The sequence below is a fragment of the Microcebus murinus genome, chromosome 19, assembly GCF_040939455.1.
Source record: "Microcebus murinus isolate Inina chromosome 19, M.murinus_Inina_mat1.0, whole genome shotgun sequence".
In the NCBI taxonomy this organism is placed as follows: Eukaryota; Metazoa; Chordata; class Mammalia; order Primates; family Cheirogaleidae; genus Microcebus; species Microcebus murinus.
In genome coordinates this window covers 22,449,329-22,469,593 of record NC_134122.1, presented here as the reverse complement: position 1 = coordinate 22,469,593, position 20,265 = coordinate 22,449,329, and the positions used below count along the sequence as shown (strand labels likewise).

Below are 20,265 nucleotides of genomic sequence, written 5' to 3'. Positions count from 1 at the left end.
TTTTTCCCCAGAGAAATGTGTAATGACACTTGGAGGCATTTAAGATTGGAATCTGATGGCGTAAATAAAGGCAGCTGTGTGCCACACTGAGCCCAGGTGTCCTGGGGCAGTGGGGGAGCTGCTCCCTCTCAGAGACCCAGCCCCTTTCGGGTCTGAACCTGGCATGAAGAGGGCGGGAGTAGAGAGGAGTGGCTGCCCATCTCTACCACCTCCAAGTGCCCACCTGTGCCGCTTGCCATGCAGGCGGTACCTTCCTAGGGACCAGGGCTCCAGATTTAATGTGAGATGTGGCTCGTCACTTCCTGCCGGGTGACCTTAGCGAGTCTTGTCACTCATGTGACCTGTCCCTGTGGGTTCTCATGGAGATGAAGTAGGATTGAATACATAGGAGCTTCCTTTCAACTGGAAAGCTTTGTGCAGACATGCTCAGGACATAACTACCGAGTTTGGACCGTTAGGGAGACCCTGGCCACCAACCTCTTTGCTTTAGTTTTGTTACATTCATAGAAATGTGATGTGTGTCTCAGCCCGCTCTTAGGGAGGTCTCTCCAGGTGTAGCCTAGGCTCCGCTGCCCCAGCTGGTCAGAGACAGTGGACCCCACATCAAGGCAGTGTGTGGGAAGGGGATCTGTGCTCCTGGAGTACTTGCTCGTGTGCTGTGCACAGTGCACACATGTTTTACTAAGTTCTGGTATCCCTATCTGGTCAGGTTGGTGTCGGTGAGGGTGTGGAGGGTCAGAGAGCTCAGCTAGGTACTCAGAGCCACTCCAATGTTCAGGTTCTGCAGGGTCCGTTCCTGTGGGCATAGGATTCCCTCGGCCCAGTGGATCCCAGGGCATGTTTCCTTCCCCCAAGAACCGCTGTGGATTCCCCTCTGGGGAGTGTCCCAGGGCTTGCAGCACATCTGCCTCTGCCGAGCTGGCCCCCAGGCGTGACTGAGGCTCCCATGGCAAGAGGGGTCCTGTTCCCTGGGTTCTCTCTTGTCTGGAAAGTGGAAGTCGAAGCCTTCTGGGAGAGCGTTTCTGAAACCAGTTTGTGTTGTGTCTAAAATGTTACCACCATGTTGCCAAGTTGCCACGTGGCTCCCCACCAGGCCCCTGTAAACATAGCTCTGCAAGCATTTCTTGTAACTGAAGAACCTGTACGTGTGGCTTGGGGGCTGTCCTGGCAGGCAATATCCCCTTTCAGAATCAGTAGATTCTTCCAGAACAGGGCAGAGCAGGCTCTCGTCAGCAGGCCCCAGCTGTCTGTGGGGCTGATCCTCCCTCTGCTCTCCCAGGCTCCTGGGCCTGCGTGGGGTCCTCTGCCACCGGCTCCCTGGAGCCCACACAGAGTGCTGCCTGCCCTTCTCCCCATGTGCTGACTTCACACCACCAATTGCACATTGGCTGTGCCCGATGGGTCACAAACCTTTCCGACACCTGGCTGGGACCTACTGTCACTACTACCCCTTCCTGAAGGTGTAGGCACCCGCCCTGGGTGCACTAGGGGCAGCAGGCATCCTGTGAGCAGCCACAGAGATCAGCCTTTGTAGTCACACTTCATACATCGGCTGGACATCCTCATGACCTGTGACAAGAGTGCCTTGTTGAAAACCTGCTCTGTGCCAGCACCTGGTATGGAGTAGGGAGCACGACAGACAGACCTGCCTGGAGGACTGCGGCAGGGGAGCAGGCCCGGCACAGGTGCTCGCTTTTGTCACAGTCCTGGCACAGGGGGAGAGGACAGGCAGTGAGGAGTGAGAAAGGTGACTTAATACAACAGGATGGGAGGGAACGGGGTCTGACCACACACAGGGCATGTGGAGAGCTCTCAGGTCGGTGTGCAGAGTGCCCCGAGCCTGAGGTGACAAGCGTGTGGCTGTCTGTGGAATGGGAAGGAGCGTGGTGCAGCCGCAGCAAGGGTGCTGGGCTGTGGGTAGGTGCAAGTGAGGTGAAGCTGGGCCTGGCCTCAGGGTCGCTGTCCTGAGAACGCACACTTGCAGGTGGGTGAGTTTAACTCCTTGGTTGGGTTTGGGGGCTGGGAGGACACGGGCTTCTGTTTGCTTTATGGAAGGGTGAACAGCGCCATGCAGGGCACAGGCAGCAACAGGAGGCCTTGGACCGGGTGGGTGGTGCAGATGGGGGAAGCCCTGGCTCAGGGGCATGTGGAAGGTCTGCAGGGGAGCCTGCATGTGGTGGGAGGGGCTAGGAGGGCCCTGGGTTCTGGCACAAGTGCCCAGCCAGGTGGAGCTGTAATTCTGGCACTGGGAGGATTCCTGGTTTGGCCTCATTTCTGAGCCATCCTTGATTCCTCTAGCTCATGACTGTCCCATGTGCTGACCGGGGCTGGCTTCATTGTTTTGAGACCCCCCCATCCCAACACTGGTCCTTCCCTGGCTGTGCTCCAGGACTCCTCAGAAGGTATTTCCTTCACAGGTGCTCCTACGTGGCCTGTGGGCCTTGTGCCTCCCTCTCTGTGGCTCTTGTCCAATTCCTGTGGAAACGCTCTTGTCAGGTGCCAAGACTGGGGACACAAGGAGCACAGCGGCGTTGGGGGTAAGGACAGGCTCCGCGTTGCCCTCAGTCTGGGTGTGGCAGAGCCTCCCCAGGGCTGGCAGTGTGGGGCGGGGAGGGACAGGCTCCAGGCCTCTGACTGCTGCTGCTGGCCACACACTGGCAGGCCAAGGGGGCTCTCATAGCCATGTGCTTCTTTGCGTTCAGCTTTGTGACCTTTTTAGTCTTTGTTGAAAAATATTTTGGAAACTGAAGCCTTCTGGGCCACAACTGGGAAAAGGAGCCAAGCTTTGGCTAAGCGGTCCCACCTGGTGGCACAGGGGGAACCCTGTGTGGGCCTCATTACTTCTTGCCCCGGCCCGGTCAGGGGATGACCACTTTCTCCTGTGCTCTCTCGGACATTTGACCATCGTATCTGCTCATGGCTTATCCTCTAAGTCATACTTGCAGAAGTAAAGCCCAACTCTGTGAGGGAGTTCGAGGGTGTGGATCTGGCACCCTGATGCCAGCCCTCTCAGGTCAGGTCTCTAAGAATGAAGGTACTCTTAAGGATTTTGCAAAAATTTGAATAAAATTATTATTTTCCTAATTTCAGCAAAAGTGTAATTGTTAAAAATCACCTATACATGCAGTTTTATTTATATCTTAGCCCGTTGGAGACCACCAGTGGGTTCATGCATGTGTCAGGTTAGTATTTTGGGGCAGTTGTTACAAATAAAGCTTTTGTATAATCCTGTGCTTGTATGTGAACATGTCGCCCCATGTGTCACTGGTTAGAAAGTTGTCTTCATTAGGGCTCCTATAATAAATGCACCGTAGACTGGGATCTTAACAAACGTTATTTCTCACAGTTCTGGAGCTGAGAAGTCCATGACTACAGCCCTTGAGTCCGAAGAGGAGTCTCCTGGTTTGCAGTTGGCAAAGGGAGAGAGAGGAAGCAGATTCTGGTGCCTCTTAAGAGGACACTCACACCCTTGGGAGGACTGCACCCCCATGGCCCAGTCACCTCCAAACACCATCGCATTGAGGATTAGGGTTTCAATGTGTGAATTTAAGGGGACACGAGCATTCAGTCCATAGCCAAGGTTGTGCTTAGCTCAGAATTGTCATTTTGGATTTGGGCCTGGGCGTGGCTGTCAAGCCACATTTATACCCTGTGTGTTTGTGTGCCTGGCATCATGACATGGGTGCAAAGCCCTTCCTCGCACCATCCTGAGCGTCAAGTGAGAACTCCTGAGAGGGTGACTGTTCCTCCTAAAGTTTGTGGCACCAGCCTGTCCTGGTCCCTGGCATTGGTGGCTTGTATGCTGGATGTCAGAGCCTATCTCTTGTGGCCGTGCTGCGGGTGGGTTTTTGCACCACAGGGCCCCTGTCATTTCTGGAGAGAGTCTTGTGGTATCTCTTTGTACAGATGCTCCTCCCAGCCTTGGTGAGTGCTCAGGGTGGCGGGTGGGAGTTGGGAGAAGACAGAGGCAGAGCATGTTGGATATGGGGCCATGCGAGGGAAGAGCCTGATCGGCAGTGTCTCAAGGAAGGTCGTTAAAACGTCTCCTGCTGCTTCAGAACGTGTTATATCCTTTCATTGTTCCTTGAAAGTAGATATTCTTAGACTGGGAGTTTTCTGATGAAGATTACATTAAAGTGGACGGCAGTGGCCTGTCACAGTGCAGAGCTGGTGTCTCAAAAGCCAGGCTGTTTCCTCAGCAGCTGTGGCTCAGAAAGCACTGATCGATAAACATGCCCCGCTTCTTCTTTAAGAACTAAGAACTTCATTCTGAGCTCCCAAAGGTTCACAGAAATGCCAGCGACCTCAGAGTTCAACTTGAGCATGGAACTAGAGGCTTAATTTTTTATGAGTTTTCTCTACTTCAGAAGAAAGGCTGAGATTGAATGGTGAGAACATCCCTGGCAGAGAGAAACCAGCGGCCTGGGGTGCAGGGGCTGGGGCTGGCACTGGCGCTCTGGGATTCGGTTCCTGGTGCCAGTGAACCCGGCGAGGTCCCTCGTGGGGTCTGTGGGGAGGCGGCAGAAGTCTCCCTGACCCGAGTGTGTGCTTTGTACCCTCTGTGTACAGCATGGGGAGGGCTGTGTGCTGCAGCGCTTGAGAAGCCATTGGAAGGCTGCGCTGCTGTGGCAGGCGGCCCTTCCACTGGGGCAGTACATGGGGCCCTTTCGGCTCTCTAGGGCTTCGCTGTTATGGCCCCTCCCTGCATGCTCAGGACTGTGCCCTGAGCTGGACATCTCCTTGAGTGAGCGCATGCTCTGTCTGGGGTCCTGGCCTTCTTACCCTAGCACAGCCCTGTCCTCTGCTCTCTTCGCATCAGAGCAAATGTCCTGAGCGGTTGTGTGCACTTTGCTCGAGCTCTTCTGACCTTGGGAATGTTCTCTGATCCTGCCCTCTCCTCGGCTTCCTGGAAGCCCCTCCCTGGCAGTCCTCACTGCAGCTACCCCTGCCTCTGTGACCTCCCACCAGGGCTCTCGATGCCAGAAAGCTCATGCTTGTTTGCTTTGCTTTATCTTTTGTCTACTGAAGTCACCAATTTGTCATCTTTCAACTAAAACCCCCTTTTCTGTGCTCGGTTTGCAGTGCTGGGATCTGCAGTCCTCATGGCTGCTCTGCCAATTGGGCCTCTGGTAGCTTTCATAGGGACATGAAGGAGAAACCCAGGGTGAGGCTATAGGGGAGCACCCAGGGCCTGCTCCTTCCTTTTCTCTGGGGTGCTTCAGCGACACTGCCTTGCTCCCCAGTAGCTGCAGAACCCAGTTTGCAGCTTCTGTGGCTCCGGCAGGCTGTGCCCTGTCTTCAGAGGTCTGGGTCCAGGCCCTCCAGGGGTCCCCCTAGCTCAGACACCAGCAGAGCCTCCCGTCAAAGGTCCAAGTTTCTGTTCCCTGGGATCTTCCTCTGCATTTCTGAATTTGAATTGTTTCAGCCTCTTCCCTTTGTTCCCACAGCCCAAGTAATGGTAGCTGCTTTCTGAAGTTACTGCCCAATTGATACCTTAGGGTTCTGCTTCCTCCCTTTCGGTTTCCTAGTTGCCAGCTTTACACCTTGGTCACCTGAGCTTCACATTGATGCCTCTCTGTACATGTGGTTCCTTTGCCTGAGCTGCATCCCTGGTGGGAGGAAGGCCCTGGGAAATCTCACTGGGGCACTGACGCTGCTTTTTCTCTGGTGCCTGGAACAGTTTGCAGCTGGACTATGTGTGTGCTCTGCCATGGAATGGATAGGGTGGGTGAACACTGGTCAGTCTGGATCGCTAACACTCCGCAGCAAGGCTGGGCAGAGAGTTCATTCTCTGTTATGTGCTGAAGTTGGATTTTTAAATCTAGTTTTGTCTTTTAGAAAAACTGGTTTCCAGTTACACGTCAGCCCTGGGAACGTGGCCCCAGTCTATGCAGGGCTCACCTTTGCTTAGCCCTTGGGAGGGCTTTTCTTAGCTGTACCCGTGCTGTCCTGCCTGCTGTCTGAGGTCTCCTCTAGGAACCTGGGTTCCTCTGGCTTCATTTCTTCCTGTCCTTACTTCAGTATTTTACCCTTGGGAGAGGAGAGGTTTCCTTGATAACCTGTGAGCGAGTGTGTCCAGCCTGGGCATGGCCCAGCTTCCTTAGAGGCTCTGTCTTCTCTCTGCAGGTACTGCCAGACACACCCCACGTTACATCCTGTACCTCAGGCCTGGACCGGGAGCTGGGCTTTCAGTGCCTGCTCTGTCACCCCCCCCCCCCCCAGGGGCCGAGGCTCAGGCTGAGGCTGGCTTCTTGGTGTCTACTGTTGGCACCTGCTCTTCTGCACTGAGCCAGGTCTTCCAAGCCTCAGAGGTTTGCGCTCTGAGAAGGTAGCGTTTATCATGCTGTATGTGTTTATTTTCACCTATTCTTGGTGGGGGGGGGGGCTCCAGCCCCCAAGTGTGACTCCCACATGGATATGAAGGCATCATGCATCCCAGATGCAGAGTTTGAGATTTACCTGTCTCTCTTCAGGTTGCTCCAAACCATCTTGTGCTGAGGGCAGCCTCCCAGCAACCCTCAGCTGGTCTGGGCCTTTGTGAGCCCAACTTCACAACAGTGCACGGGGAACAGTGTCGTTCTTCTAATTAAATTACCTTGCTGGAGCAGTGATTTAAAGTGCTGTGAACTTCCCCACCTGAGTTCAGTGATTCAAGAGTCTATTTCATAGTCCTTGATTATTAAATTGGCCTATGAATAATTTTAAATTGAACTAGAACTCAGAATAGTCTGTCAATGTGTCTTTTTCCATGAATGTTTGTACTTGTGTTTTACTTTATGTGTTTGGTTGTAGAGCACCTAGTGGTGGCAGGTGGCAGTCAGCCAGTTCTGCATTGTGATTAGATATTAGTGTAAGGTGGCTAATCTGTTAGGAAAAACTCAGAACTGTTTCCCTCTGCTCTCATACCATAACAGTTGACACAGAAATCTTCTGTGAACAAATGTGTGGGTTTCCCCAGTCACCCGGCAGGCAGACAGTTCTGCATCAAACATTAGCTGGGCTGCTCCAGTGTGATTTGACATGTCCACCTGTACCCAGGGTCAGGTCAGACCCCCTAGGTCGAGAGCTGTGTTGCCTTCCAGAGCCTCCTTAGGTCTGATGCCAGTCACAAGCCCCAGGCTATTTTGCTTGTGCTTCTCACTGACCAGCCTTAAATTGTGGTTCCCACAACCTCCACGTGGATTTAGTTAATTTGCCAGAGCAGCTTATAGAACTCAGAGAAACTTACATATGTTTGCTGGTTTATTATACAGGATGTTACAAAGGATACAGATGAAGAGGTGGGTAGGGTGAGGTGTGAGGAAGGGGCGGGGAGCCTCCAGAAACCTCCGTGGGGTCAGGTGCCTGGAAGCTCCTGAACCCAGTCCTCTTGAATTCTTGTGGAAGCTTCATTACATAGGCATGATTGACTAAGCCACTGGTCATTGGTATCAACTTAACCTTCAATCCCTCTTCCCTCCCCAGGAAGTGGGGGTGAGACAGAAAATCCAGCCCTCTAGTCCTGCCTGGCTCTTTCTGGTGACCAGCCCCATCCTGAAGTGGCAGCCACCTGTCACTCATTAAGTACAAAAGGACACATCACTGGAGAATAAGGATTTTAGGAGTTGCATGCCAGGAAAGTGGTAGAAGGCCAAATACATATCCCACGACATCACAGCTACGTTGAAATGAGATGCCAGGATGATGTGGTTCCAGCGTTCATGTGCTTTAAGGCTTCCGGGTGGGGCTGGTCCAAGGTGGCCCAGACCGGGAGTCCCAACTGGACCAGGAGCGCCACCAAGTTCCTTGTAAAGTTCCATAAGTGTTTGATTCACGTTGACTTTCAAGTTATACCTTAACTCTTTAAAGAATTATACGAAATTATAATGAAAAAACCATGTATTCACTCTGATGTGAAACAGAAAAAGCCGGGTAGAGACCACTTCCAAAGAAAACATTATTTGCCATCCCTGTGAACTAAGGCTGTCCCGAAACTGAGTAATCAAAGTGGAATGGAAACCGTGGATGCCACATTTACATTTTCAAAGCAGCCTCATTGTCTGCACTGATTGTCGCCTCAGTTAAACGTCACAAATGTCACCTTACAATGTAATCCTAATACTCTGCTTATGTTTTATTTTTTGAGATTTGGTTAAGATTTCTTCTGTAAAGAGGTTTTTGCTACTTAAAAAAATTGCGTGAACGTCATGTTTTCTACCCTTACCTGTAATGCACCCTGCTCCCTGCCTTTGCCCTTTGTCTGCATGTCTGTCCTCCCCGCCCCAGCCAGGTCCTATCCTGGGAGCACTCTCGGGGAGTGCCACCTGGTGGGCGAGGTTGGATCCAGGGCTTGAGCAACATGGGAAGCCACTTAGTCTGGATGCCTGTGGTCAGTGTTGGGGTCAGGCTGGATGGCACCTGGCTCTGGGCACTCGCAGGATAAGCAGGGTCAGGAGGTGGCCCTGGGGCCAGTGATTGAGGCACTTTACTGCCAGGTCATAGTTGGGAGGTTTGCCTGTGAGTGGTTGGGAGCCACTAGAGGCTTCTAAATTCGAGCAACCAGACCTTCTCTGTGGTCTGAAGAGACAGCTGGGTACTGGTGGTGGTGAATGGGCTGAGTGAGAGCCGTTGAGCAGCCATTGCAGTTACTTAGGTGAGATATAACCAGCACATGAACAGGCTATGGGGGACATAGAGGGAAATAGGGATTTTTTTTTTTTTTAAGAGATGGGGGTCTCGCTCCTGCCCAGGCTAGAGTGCAGTGATGCGATCATAGCTCACTGCAGCCTTGAACTCCTAGGCTCAAGTGATTTTTCTGCCTCTGCTTCCCGAGTACCTGGGACTCCAGGCACATGCCACTGCACCTGCCTAATTTTTCTGTTTTTATAGAGTAGGGGTCTTGTTGTGCTGCCCAGGGTGGTCTCAAACTCTTGGCCTCAAGTGATCCTCCTGCCTCAGCCTCCCAAAGTGCTAGGATTATAGGTGTGAGCCATCTCGCCTGGCCAGTAAAAGGGGGCATTTAAAACACAGAATTGAAAGGAAATGGGAGAGGGCTCACCTAAGCCTGGCCTCTCTGAAGTAGCCTGGCAGGTGTCTCTGGTGTCTGCCTCGCAGGAGGCACCATGGGTCCACAGTGCTCAGTGACCAGCTAGGGTTTCTGTTTTGCAGGATGTTTTCAGAACAGGCCCCCACTGGGCGCCTCGAACTCGATCCCCCCCCCCCATGTTGCACATCTGTGCCGACCGTGATTCAGATGGGAAGTGCTTGCTTTGCAATCTAGCTCATTCAGAAGTCCTGTCTCCCCAAGCACTGCCTTGCTGACAATTTTTTCCATTGTGTGTGGAGTTGAGCATCCCCTCCCCCTGCCTGCTGTGTTCTGGGATCACCCTAGGAGCCTATTTGAAATCCAGAAACTCCTGAAAGGCCTTAAGTAGCTATTCAGGAGTGAGGAAATGACAGTGGGTAGTTGCACGTGCAGCTCTATTTTAGGACGTCCTGGTGGGCTCTCTCGTTGGGCTAGGGTAGGGAGTGGTCACAGCAGGCCTCATCACACTGCCCTTTTGCCTTTCCCATGCAGCGCTCGGGGGCTGGAACAGGCCAGGCAGCAGCTCCAGGAGGAGGTCCGCCAGGTCCGTGGTCAGTTTCTGGAGGAGAGGAAGAGGCGTGAGACACACGAGGCACTGGCTCGAAGACTCCAGAAGCGAGTCCTGCTGCTCACGAAGGTATGGGTTCAAGGAAGGGCAGCCAGGCTGCCCTGCCCACATCCATCCTTGTCCTCTCTTGTCTGTGCACCCGCCTTCCTCAAGGTCTCTGCCAAACTGTATGCACTTCCCAGCCTCCGGTGGTTTATGCCACAAGCTCACGTCAGCACAAGATCCTTGCCCCCAGCAGGAAAGCATCTTGGCAGTTTGGTCAGAGGGGGCACGTCTATCCCAGGTTGCTGAGAGTTCCCCCAGCCCCGGTACCTGTGGCACTCTCAGGGTCTGGTGTGGGTCCCGAGTGTCTCAGTTCCTCTCCAGCATTCCAGCATCCATGCCTGGCCTGGTGTCATGCCCAGGGTGAGCTTTTTGGGTAGTCGCTGACCCTCTGCAGGGGCCTGTGTCCCTTTTTAGTGGGTCAGCCTCTCTAGACGTGGTAGGCAGGATGGTCTTTCACCCTCTGCCACCCAGTGAGTGCACATTAAGCTGCAGTGGGTTTTTAGCCCAGGGTTTGGGATGGAGGCTGTCACTTGTTTCCAGGTGTGTAGGCAGCATCTGTTCTTGTTCCCAGCCGGCTGTGGGTGACTATGTTGCCGGATTCTCTCTAATTGTCCCATGCCTGAAGGGGCTCTAATGTCTGGCTTGATAAGCAGAGGCTCTGGAGCATGAACGGCTTTTGTGAGTGTTGTTTAAAATGATGCCTTGGATGCTGAAATTTCAGAAGATGAGGCAGGAAAAAGCTGAATCCGTCCCTAAAAGCTCTCCAGGTCAGGGCTTGGTGTCCAGCTGTCCAGCTAATGCTGAGTAGACTGAGGGGCTGTGTTGCCCACCTCCTGTCCTGGGGAAAGATGATGCCCCTGGAGAAAACCAGGAGCTGTATCTGATAAATATTTGCCTGTTCTTGTTTTTTTATGAAAACCTAGGCACTTTGCTACTGAGACTTCCTGTTATGGAGCTTTTAGAAAACGAGTCATATTTCAGCTACTAAAAGCTGCTGTTTTATGGCTTCTCCAGCATGTTCCGTGGCAGCACCATGCTGTGTCTTAAAAGAAAGCCTCATGTTTGTCTTGGTGTCACATGGGGCTTCCAGGGACATGGGCTGGAGCCGGCCCCAGATGTTGACTCTGAAGGCCTGGCTTTGCAGGTGGACCCCAGAGAGGGGGAATTCCAAAAATATCCCCATGTTGCAGCTCTGGCTGAGTTCTCTGTTCCTCTGGTGAAAAAGAGAGCTGTTCAGCCGGTTACTGAGTTTCTATAGGTGTCTGCCAGTGAGAGCTTCCAGGTGAGGCGTGGGCAGCGCAAATGTGTGAGCATGGCCCTCATAGGACTCACACTTGGGGATTGGGGTGGAGCAAGCAGCAAGTGCCCACCTGCCAGCCTGACAGGAGCAAGCACAGGGTAGCCTGAGGGGATTGTCTCAGGAGGTGCTGTTTAAGCAAAGACCTGAGGATTCACTGTTTATGGAAGTGTGTGTGGAAAGTTTGGCCTTTTTTATACAGGACTGAGACTGGAGAAGTTGAAAGTTATTTTTTTTTTTTTTTTTTGAGACAGAGTCTCACTTTGTTGCCCAGGCTACAGTGAGTGCCATGGCATCAGCCTGGCTCACAGCAACCTCAAACTCCTGGGCTCAAGCGATCCTTCTGCCTCAGCCTCCCAAGTAGCTGGGACTACAGGCATGCGCCACAATGCCCGGCTAATTTTTTCTATATATATTAGTTGGCCAATTAATTTATTTCTATTTTTATAGTAGAGACGGGGTCTCGCTCTTGCTCAGGCTGGTTTCGAACTCCTGAGCTCAAAGGATCCGCCCGCCTCAGCCTCCCAGAGAGCTAGGATTACAGGCGTGAGCCACCGCGCCCGGCTTCGAAAGTTATTGTTATGAAGGTGCTACTGGTGTCAGCGTCCAACCTGTGGAGCCAGGGAAGGACAGGGTGTGGTCAGCAGGGCTGCCTGTGGGCACAGCTTGTGGCTCAAGCCTGAGAAAACCTAGATGGCTGGTGGAGATGCTTGGGCCTGGCCGTCAGATGGGGGAGTCAGGCTGTGCTGAAGTTTCGCAGGTGGAAGTGGGTTTCATTCTGTCCTCACCCCAGGTCTCGTTCCTAAATGATCCCTCACAGGCCAGAATGACCCTTGGCGGGGCCCAGAGCCCCACCTGTGCTGGCAGTCTCAGCAACCCTACCCCAGCCAGACCCTGCTGCCTCCACTGACAAGCCAGGGACTCTCTGTCACAGATGTAGTACATGCAGGGAACTTAGCGTGCCACTGGCTGCACACTGAGTGCGCCAAGATCTGCACACAAGTGTGTGCGTGCACCTGTTACCTGGGCTGCACTGTGCTCAAGTTCCCCCAACCCCGACAGCTACGCCCTCAGCCCAGTGGCCAGGGGTTGCCAGGGCTCTGCACTGTACAGTCCCCCACTTTTTGGAGGGTGCCTCTCTCACCTCCCTGGGCGGGGCCTACTCTTCTTCCTCAAAATTGTGATGAGAGTTCAGAGAGTTCCCATATTCCCTGCACTGACCAGTGTTCCCTGTTCACAGTTTGTGTTAGTGGGGCACATTGGATATAGCCAGTGGACCAGTATTGACACATGATGACAAACTGAAGTTCATACTTTCTTCAGATTCCCTTAGTTTTTGACTCATGCTTTTCCTGTTCCAGGACCCTGTCCAAGTCGCCATGTCACATTTAGGCATCTTGTCTCCTCAGGCTCCTCTCAGCTCTGATAGTTTTTCTCAGACTTTGTGGTGACCTTGACAGTTTGGAGGAGGATTGCTTGTGTGTTTTGTGGAACGCCTTCTTTGGGAGTGAGCTGATGTTTCCTTGTGGCTGTCTGGGGTTGGGTGCTGGGGAGAGACTGCAGGGTGAGGCGCCTTCTCCACGTAGGCCCCCTGCACGCTCTCCATGGGAGCACGTCCCGGCCAATGGCCCATAGGTGTGAGCAGGGATTAGCGCCTGTCTGAGGGCAGAGCATCCACAGAGAGTCCTCAGCTTGGGAGGTTTGTCTCTGCTCCCTCGTGTATTTATGTGTTCAGTCATTTGTTTATATCAGATGGCCTCATAGGTGTTTATTTCAGAATTTGGGTTTTAATCCAGTGCTTCTGTATTGTGGTGCTTTGGCACTGGCAGCTCTGTCAATTGACTCCTGGGTCCCTTTGACATGCCCCCGTTGTTGTGTGAGGTGTGTGTGTGTGTGTGTGTGTATGTGTGTTTGCAGCTGTGTCTGTGTGTCTCTGTGTGTATGTCTGTTTCTATGTGTGTCTGTGTTTGTGTATGTCTCTGTGTCTGTGCATCTCCATGTGTATATATGTCTGTGTGTATCTCTCTGTGTGTGTATCTCTGTGTGTTTGTGTCTGTGTGTATCTCTGTGTCTAAGTGTTTCTATGCGTGTCTGTGTATCTTTGTGTCTGTGTCTGTATCTGTGTGTCAGTGTTTGTATATGTGTATGTCTTTTTGTGTGTATGTCTATATGTCTTTGAGATTTGTTGCTTTTGAGCACCTCCATCCTTTTGGTGCTAAGACTCTGCTATAAGACACTCCAGGCTTATGCTGTATGTTTCCTGCCTGGTCCCAGCACCAGCCATTCTCTTGGGATCCCTGCCTCTTTTGCTTGCAGAATGGTGTTAGAAACCAAGATCTGAGCTCCAGATGTGTTTGTTGATAGTTGGGTGCTGTTGATTCCAGGCCTTCTCAGCTAAGAGAGCCAGGAAATATATGTGCGCTAACTCATGTAATTACACATGTCTGTAAGTGCTTCTCCATGCAGCCCTCTGTGTCTGTTACACTAAACACGAGTTCATGCTGGTGTCCTCAGCTCCAGTGCAGGCCACACGGGTCCTTCCTGTGTGCTGATTCACACTCCTGCAGTGAGGAGCTGGGCCCCAGCGCCCACCATCTGTTTGCTAAATGGTTCGCTCCTAGTGAAAATGTGTAGCAGTATTAGAATTGGTAGTCCCAGCTGATGGTTTTTAAAAACTTTTTATTTTGAAATATATGTTGATAGGAAGTTGCCAAGGTAGTACAGAGAGGCCGCTTGTATGCCTCACACAGTTTCCCCCGTGGTGACATTTTTGTAACCAAAGTAGAAAATTGAGGAATTTAATACTGGTAACGTATGTGTAGTTCTATGCCTTTTGTCACGTTGGAGACACATAACCACTGCGCAGTCCAGGTACAGAAGTGTCCATCCCCACCTTGTAGAGTCACATGACTACCACATGGTCCAGGTATAGAAGTGTTACCACCACAGAGGTCTCCCTGTGCTACCCCCACCCCCAACATCCCCAGCTTCTGGCAACTGCTAATTTGTTTTTTATTTGTAATGTCCTATCATTCAGGAATGTCACATGGATGGGATCTTACGGTACAGTGCCTTTGACATTGGCTTTGGACACTAAGCATGATGCTCTTGGGATCCACCCAACTTGTCCCATGTCAGTAGTTTGTCCATTTTGGCTGCTGAGTAGTGTTCTGTGGTATGGGTGGACCACAGTTTTTTAACTGTTCACCAGTTTTGGGACATTTTCATTATTTTCAGGTTTTGCTATTACAGATAAAGCTGCAGTGGTGTGCAGGTTTTTGGGGAGACAGGAGTTTTATTTCTCTGGGATAGATAGATGCCCAGGAGTGCAGTTGCAGGGTCTCAGGCAGTGACCTTTTGAGCTCAATCTCTGGATCCCAAATCCTTGGCTGTCCACTGGGAGCTGGGGCAGGAGGCTCCCGGGCAGGTGGGGGGTGGAGTTCTCCTCACAACTCACTTCGTCTTTGCCTGTGGGGACAAGCTTCTCCTTATAGGGCTGGGCTTCTGGCTGGCTGCCCAGCACTGAGGCCCCATGTTCCTCTTGAGGCAAGAAAGCCTGTCCTTGGGGAGGTGTGAGTTGGGATGCCGTTGGGGAGCATGGTCATTCCCCAGGCTCTGGGGCCACTGGCTTGTCTTGATACCATGACATCACTGCAGACTGCCACAGGAACAGTGCAGAGCCCAGAGTTCAGTGGGCTGGATTCTGGGGGCATGGCTGGTCCCATGCTCTGGCAGGTCCTGCAGGACTGGGATCAGGGTGTTGGCTCAGCTGTGGGGCTCTGTTCTGGGGGACACATCTCATCGGGACACAGTCTAGTCTTGTGGCTGAAGGCCAGCCACTTCCTTGCTGGCTGCCTGTCTCCCAGAGGAACTGCACCCTTCCTCTTACACCCCGTGTGCCCCTGCCCACCAGCGAGGGGGCTTGAAACACTAAGGCTGCAGGTCTGTCTCACTTCTCTATCTGCAGAGCTGTCTGGGAGCTCATGTGATCAGACTGGTCTGGGATAATCCCGGATAACCTCCCTATTTTAAGGTCCTTCAACTGAGTTACATCTATAAGGCCTCTTTGCCCTGTCAGGTAGTAACTTCCAGGATCAAGGGTAGGGGCTAGGAGATGCCATCTGCCCTGGTGGCCGGGCAAGCAGCATGGTGGGCTGGGAGAGGCAGAGGCCATGGCCACACAGGGGTCTGCTCTGCCTGGCCTCATGGAAGGTTGGCCTGTGGGGAATCTGTGGGTCTTATAAGAGAAGTCAGCAATCTGAATATTTAAAGGATGTGTCCCATCTCTAAGTCACTGCGTGCATCAGCACATGTTCCTGTGGGCTGGACTTGGCTTGTGGCTGGTCAACGTGTGACCCCCAACTGTGCTGTTCAGATCCCATCCTAGTATGCAGTGCCCTGGTTGATGAGGAACCACTTGTGATTCTCATCATCTGAGAGCTCCCACCTTTCCCAAACTGAGCCCCTCGGGCTTCTCTGCAGCTTGTGCCCCGCTTCCTTCTCAGGAAGTTTCTACCTTTAAAGTGCATGCCTTGAGCTCCCAAGGCAGGAAATTTCCATTCTCCTCTCCTCTGCTTAGCAGGTTAGAAGCCAATGGCCCTTTCGAGTCCAAATCAGCCTCACCCCGATCCATGCTGTGCTCACGGTCTTGCTCTGAGTTAGCGAGAGGGTGATATTGATCGCCTGGCGCTGACTATTTGTACTGACTGTCTCTCCGAGGCGTGCTTGTGCCAGATCGATCCCAATAGCCTGCGAAGCCTCTGGGCCTGGGACACGGGGTCCACCCTGCCGGTGGTGTGATGAAGCTGTTCATTAGGCCGGGCTGTGCGGAGGGTGCTGCGTGCTTGGCCGCTCGATGGTTTCTGGAGGTTGATGGAGGAGCTTGGCTCTGGAGCATGCCAGACTCCTCGCCTGCTTGCTCCAGGCGAGCGGCGCTTCCTCCTCAGGGTACCCCCAAGGGAGGCTCTACTGGACCTCAGGGGTTTTCTGGTTATTGGTCTCTCCCTGTCCTTGCTGGGAGTTTCCCACCCATCTGGGGGGGGGGGGTTGCAGCGCCCTGGCCTAGGATCAGGCGGGTGGTGGAGCTCCTGGATTCTGCGTCCCATCTATTTGTGTGCTTGACATTTAAGTGTATGGTGCTTGGAATATGCAATTTTATTTTGAGACCCTTATTAAGCGGCTCCAGTCTAAGGATTTAATTGTTACTGATAGCTAAGAGTATAATTACCTTGGTAAAATATCATGACTATTTTAAGCAATTGAAAATTGGCTTCTAGAACTGGGTGAACACAAACCATTTTCCTATTTGAAATGAGCTATTTCTAGCATGCCCCTAATATTCCATAATGTGGTCGTAGAATCTTGTTTGTAGAATGTAAGGCTACCTTTTAGCAGGATATTTTTTAAATGAAATACAAGTTGTCCCCCCTCCCCTTCCTGTACCTCATCTCCCAACTCTGGAGCGGATTGTTCTTTGGGGGACACCGGTTGTTGGTGAACAGGGTTGTTGGGTGTATAGCTCCGGGCACTTGGTGTGGAGTGGCATCTCGCAGGGCAGCTGCGGAGCACGTCGTTGGGTTGTCATGGTGACATCCTGCCCTGTGAAACCCTCAAGTGGGGAAATACATGTATTTCAGAGTTTTAGAAGGTCTGGCTTTTGAGCTCTGGGCAAGTGTCTTACATCTGCACCAGCTGGGTGTTACTGTGAGTGCAAGAATGTTACCTTTTCTGGAGGTGGAGGTGACAGTAATTAACATCCTCCTCGCCCCTGGTTTTCTCACTTTCTAGGATCTGCTCGCTTCAGTAGATTATCCTTTGTGAATTAGAAAACCCTTCACAAACATTCCTGATGATCCTACAGTTTCCTCAGTTAATAAATACTGCTGGGCCTAGAGCTGGAGTTGTATGTGCGCCTTGGTGAGGCAGCCAGGACCTTGGAGCTGTGGGGAGCTGTGGGGTGCTGAGGGGGGCCGTGGGGTGCCATGGGGAGCTGTGGGGGGTTGTGGGGTGCCGAGGGGAACCTTGAGGTGCTGAGGGGAGCTGTGGGATGCCAGGGGAGCTGTGGGGTGCCATGGAGAGCCGTGGGGTGCCTAAGGGAGCCATGGGGTGCTGAGGGGAGCTGTGGGGTGCTGGGGGAGCCATGGGGTGCCGAGGGGTGCCATGGGGAGCTGTGGGATGCTGAGGGGAGCCATGCGGTGCCGAGGGGAACCATGGGGTGCCGAGGGGAGCCATGGGGTGCCATGGGGAGCCATTGGGTGCTGTCAGGAGTCAAAGAGCGCTGAGGAGAGTAGAGGGGCGCCAGGTGGCCACGTTCACAATGCACAGTTTGGACACTGTGGGTCTGGGGATGCTGGGTTGCAGAAGGGCTTGTGGCTGCTGCTGTTGAAGATCACATCTAGGGACAGGAGGCAGAAAGTACAGGGGTCCCTCAGAAGAGTTCCAGGCTCTTCCTGCCTCCCTCCAGGTTTGTGCCTCCTCAGAGGTGGCTCTTTTGATGCTGAGCCCTGAGCCTGCCCAGCTGCAAGGGGGCCATGCCTGAGGAGCAGCCTCCTTAGACTCCGTCCCCATGTTCTCGAGCCTTCCCACAGAGTCTGGGGCAGAGGAGGATGGTTTTAGGGGTCCCTGAGGATGGTTTTAGGGGTCATGTTCTTCACCGACTCTGCCAGGACCTCCTCCCTTGCCAGGGTCATTCCTGTCCAGGACATTGCCCTGACATCACCTGTCCTTTCCTGGCTAAGGAGCCCTGGCTGGACTTTTGTATTCATGTTATTTATCTTGAATAAATGTTTCTCTTTGTATTCCCTGTATTCACTTGGCTGCTTTTAAAAATTGCCCATAATTAATTAGAAACTGCCTACAGATGGGGCTGTCCCGAGGCTGTTTCCTGTCGCGGTGGTTTGTCCAGCTGCGCACCAGCTTCCTTGGCTTTGGTGTCTCAGCTGGGCCAGCCGCAGAGCAGCCCTGGCTCCAGGGCCGAGGACAAGATAGGTCTGTGTTTATTGCCGAATCCCAGTGCCTTTCACGGAGCCTGCCCGCTCGCAGGAAACGTGTTAGGCCTCCGTTTTGTCCATGATGTGAGGAAGGTACACATCAGCTCTCTGGAATTCTCCCAGGTCTGTGGTGTTTTATGAGATCTGGTCACTTCTTCTCTGCAGGGTGGTGACAGACTCCTCCTGGTCACCTGGAGAAGTTGAGCTGTGGTTAGGGTGGAGCAGTGGAGGCAGGCTGTCCCTGCACCTGCGTGCTGAGACCACGGGTGGTCCTGGTTAGAGTGGTGCTGTGTGTCCTGAAGGAATGTGAGCAGTCAACAGGCTTTGTGCCCCAGCAAGGCAGAGGCGGGTGTGGACCCCGCGGACAGAGAGGGCAGAGCCTTGTGGGTGCCTTGCACAGCCTCTACTTTGCCCAGCAGAGATTTAGAGATGAGCCCACGTTGCTGGAAAGTTTTTTTTTTTTGAATGAATTATTTTCATCCTTCCTCTAAGATAATATAGTGGAGTCACATGTTCTGCATGTTTGTAGTCCTGTAAGGCATGTGAGTAAAGGGGAAATGCAGTAGAATCAAATTATACTTATTTATTTTGTATTTATACACTGTAGGGAGCTGACACTTCAGAGACCACCCTAATAAGGTTCAACTTCCCCTATGCTTTTTTTAGCAATAGAGGAAGTCACTGTTTTCTCCTGGTGAGTACTGCTTCTTATAGTTGGCCTAAAGCCCTGACCTACCCAAATGCTGTCTTTTTTTTTTTTTTTTTTTTGAGACAGAGTCTCACTTTGTTGTCCAGGCTAGAGTGAGTGCCGTGGTGTCAGCCTAGCTCACAGCAACCTCAAACTCCTGGGCTCAAGCGATCCTCCTGCCTCAGCCTCCCGAGTAGCTGGGACTACAGGCATGTGCCACCATGCCCGGCGAATTTTTTATATATATATCAGTTGGCCAATTAATTTCTTTCTATTTATAGTAGAGATGGGGTCTCGCTCTTGCTCAGGCTGGTTTTGAACTCCTGACCTTGAGCAATCCGCCCGCCTCGGCCTCCCAAGAGCTAGGATTACAGGCGTGAGCCACCGCGCCCGGCCAAATGCTGTCTTTTGAAGTACTAGAATCCTGCACAACCTGGAGCAGTGGGAATGGGTGGGGCCAGGTGGGGCTGGGCTCCTAGGGTCTGGTGACTGTGTTGACTGTTGGCCCAACAGCTAGGTTTGCGTGGGCAGGTGGTTTCCACCTGCCCTCGCTTGTGTCCTTTAGATTTTAACACGTTTTTGTGGAAAATGCTGTGTATGCAAAGATAGTCTAAAATATGTATGTATGGTTTAAAGAATAAAGCAAACTCATACCTCTGTTCCCAGCATAAGAAATAGAAAGTGACCTCCACGGAGAAGCATCCCGATCTCCTAAACATGGGCAGATCACGCCCTCATTGTTCTTTTTAGCTTTATCACATGGTATGGTTCTGTGGCTTCTTTTTGTTTTTAACATTATCCTTTTGACATTCGTCCATTCTAACATGGTCCATTCTGCTCATTGCTTTTGTAATCTTATGTGGAATGAATACATTGTGGTTTAGTTATCCTTTCTCCTCTGGGTGGACACTTGGTTTTCCTGGTTTTGCCGTCTCAGCACTGTGGGATATTGTGGTACATGGCTCTGCACGTGTCCATGTTCCACCTTCCTGTACCACAAGAGTGCTTTTCTCACTGATCTGTGTTGAGGTTCAGGGTGCACAGATGACAGTCCCAGGGCAGGTCAGCAAGCAGGTAGCCAGCAGCCCCCAGGGCCCCTGAGCCAGGTCCAGTCACGGCTGAGGCCCTCTCTGGCTTTGGCTTCACCTGTTTCTAAAAGTCCTATGAATGAAATCACACAGCCTGCACTCTTCTGTATAGCTTCAGCTATATAACATTCTTTGTGAGATTCATGCTATTGTGTGTAGCTGAAATTCATTATTTTTTAAAATTACACTGTTTTCAGTTGTATAAATATATCACTTTTTTCCATATCCTCGATTGTACATGAAATTTGGTTGCTTTCTAGCTTGAGGATATTGTGATTAGTGCTGCTATGTATGTGTGCAGTGTTTGGTACACTCCCCTGGCTGGCCTGTGCGGGGCAGGCCCGGGTGTGGCACTTATCCAGTTTTGGGGGATTGTCTGCCACCTGTCTCCAGAGTTACTGTGCCAACTTCTGCTCCTGCCAGGAGTGAGGAGGGTCCCTGTCCTCTAGGTCCCTCTTGCCTCTGGCTTTCCTCAGCTGCTGGGCTGTTGTGGTACAATGTGGTTCTGATTTCCCTGATACGCCTT

The 20,265-nt window shown here is 52.2% G+C and overlaps 2 protein-coding genes across 6 annotated transcripts in view; both read left to right on the top strand.

Annotated features, from left to right (window-relative positions):
- MAD1L1 (mitotic arrest deficient 1 like 1) overlaps nucleotides 1-20,265 on the top strand; it is a 383,346-nt gene that overhangs the window by 134,084 nt on the left and 228,997 nt on the right. For all 5 annotated transcript variants that reach the window (XM_075995238.1, XM_075995236.1, XM_075995239.1 and 2 more), the window contains one exon: nucleotides 9,557-9,701. In XM_075995238.1, coding sequence (XP_075851353.1) covers nucleotides 9,557-9,701 — 145 coding nt within the window. The remainder of the gene's footprint in view (nucleotides 1-9,556; nucleotides 9,702-20,265) is intronic.
- PSMG3 (proteasome assembly chaperone 3) overlaps nucleotides 4,653-20,265 on the top strand; it is a 418,234-nt gene continuing 402,621 nt past the window's right edge. Inside the window, exon 1 of the mRNA XM_075995242.1 lies at nucleotides 4,653-4,662. The gene's annotated coding sequence lies outside the window, so the exon portion shown is untranslated. The remainder of the gene's footprint in view (nucleotides 4,663-20,265) is intronic.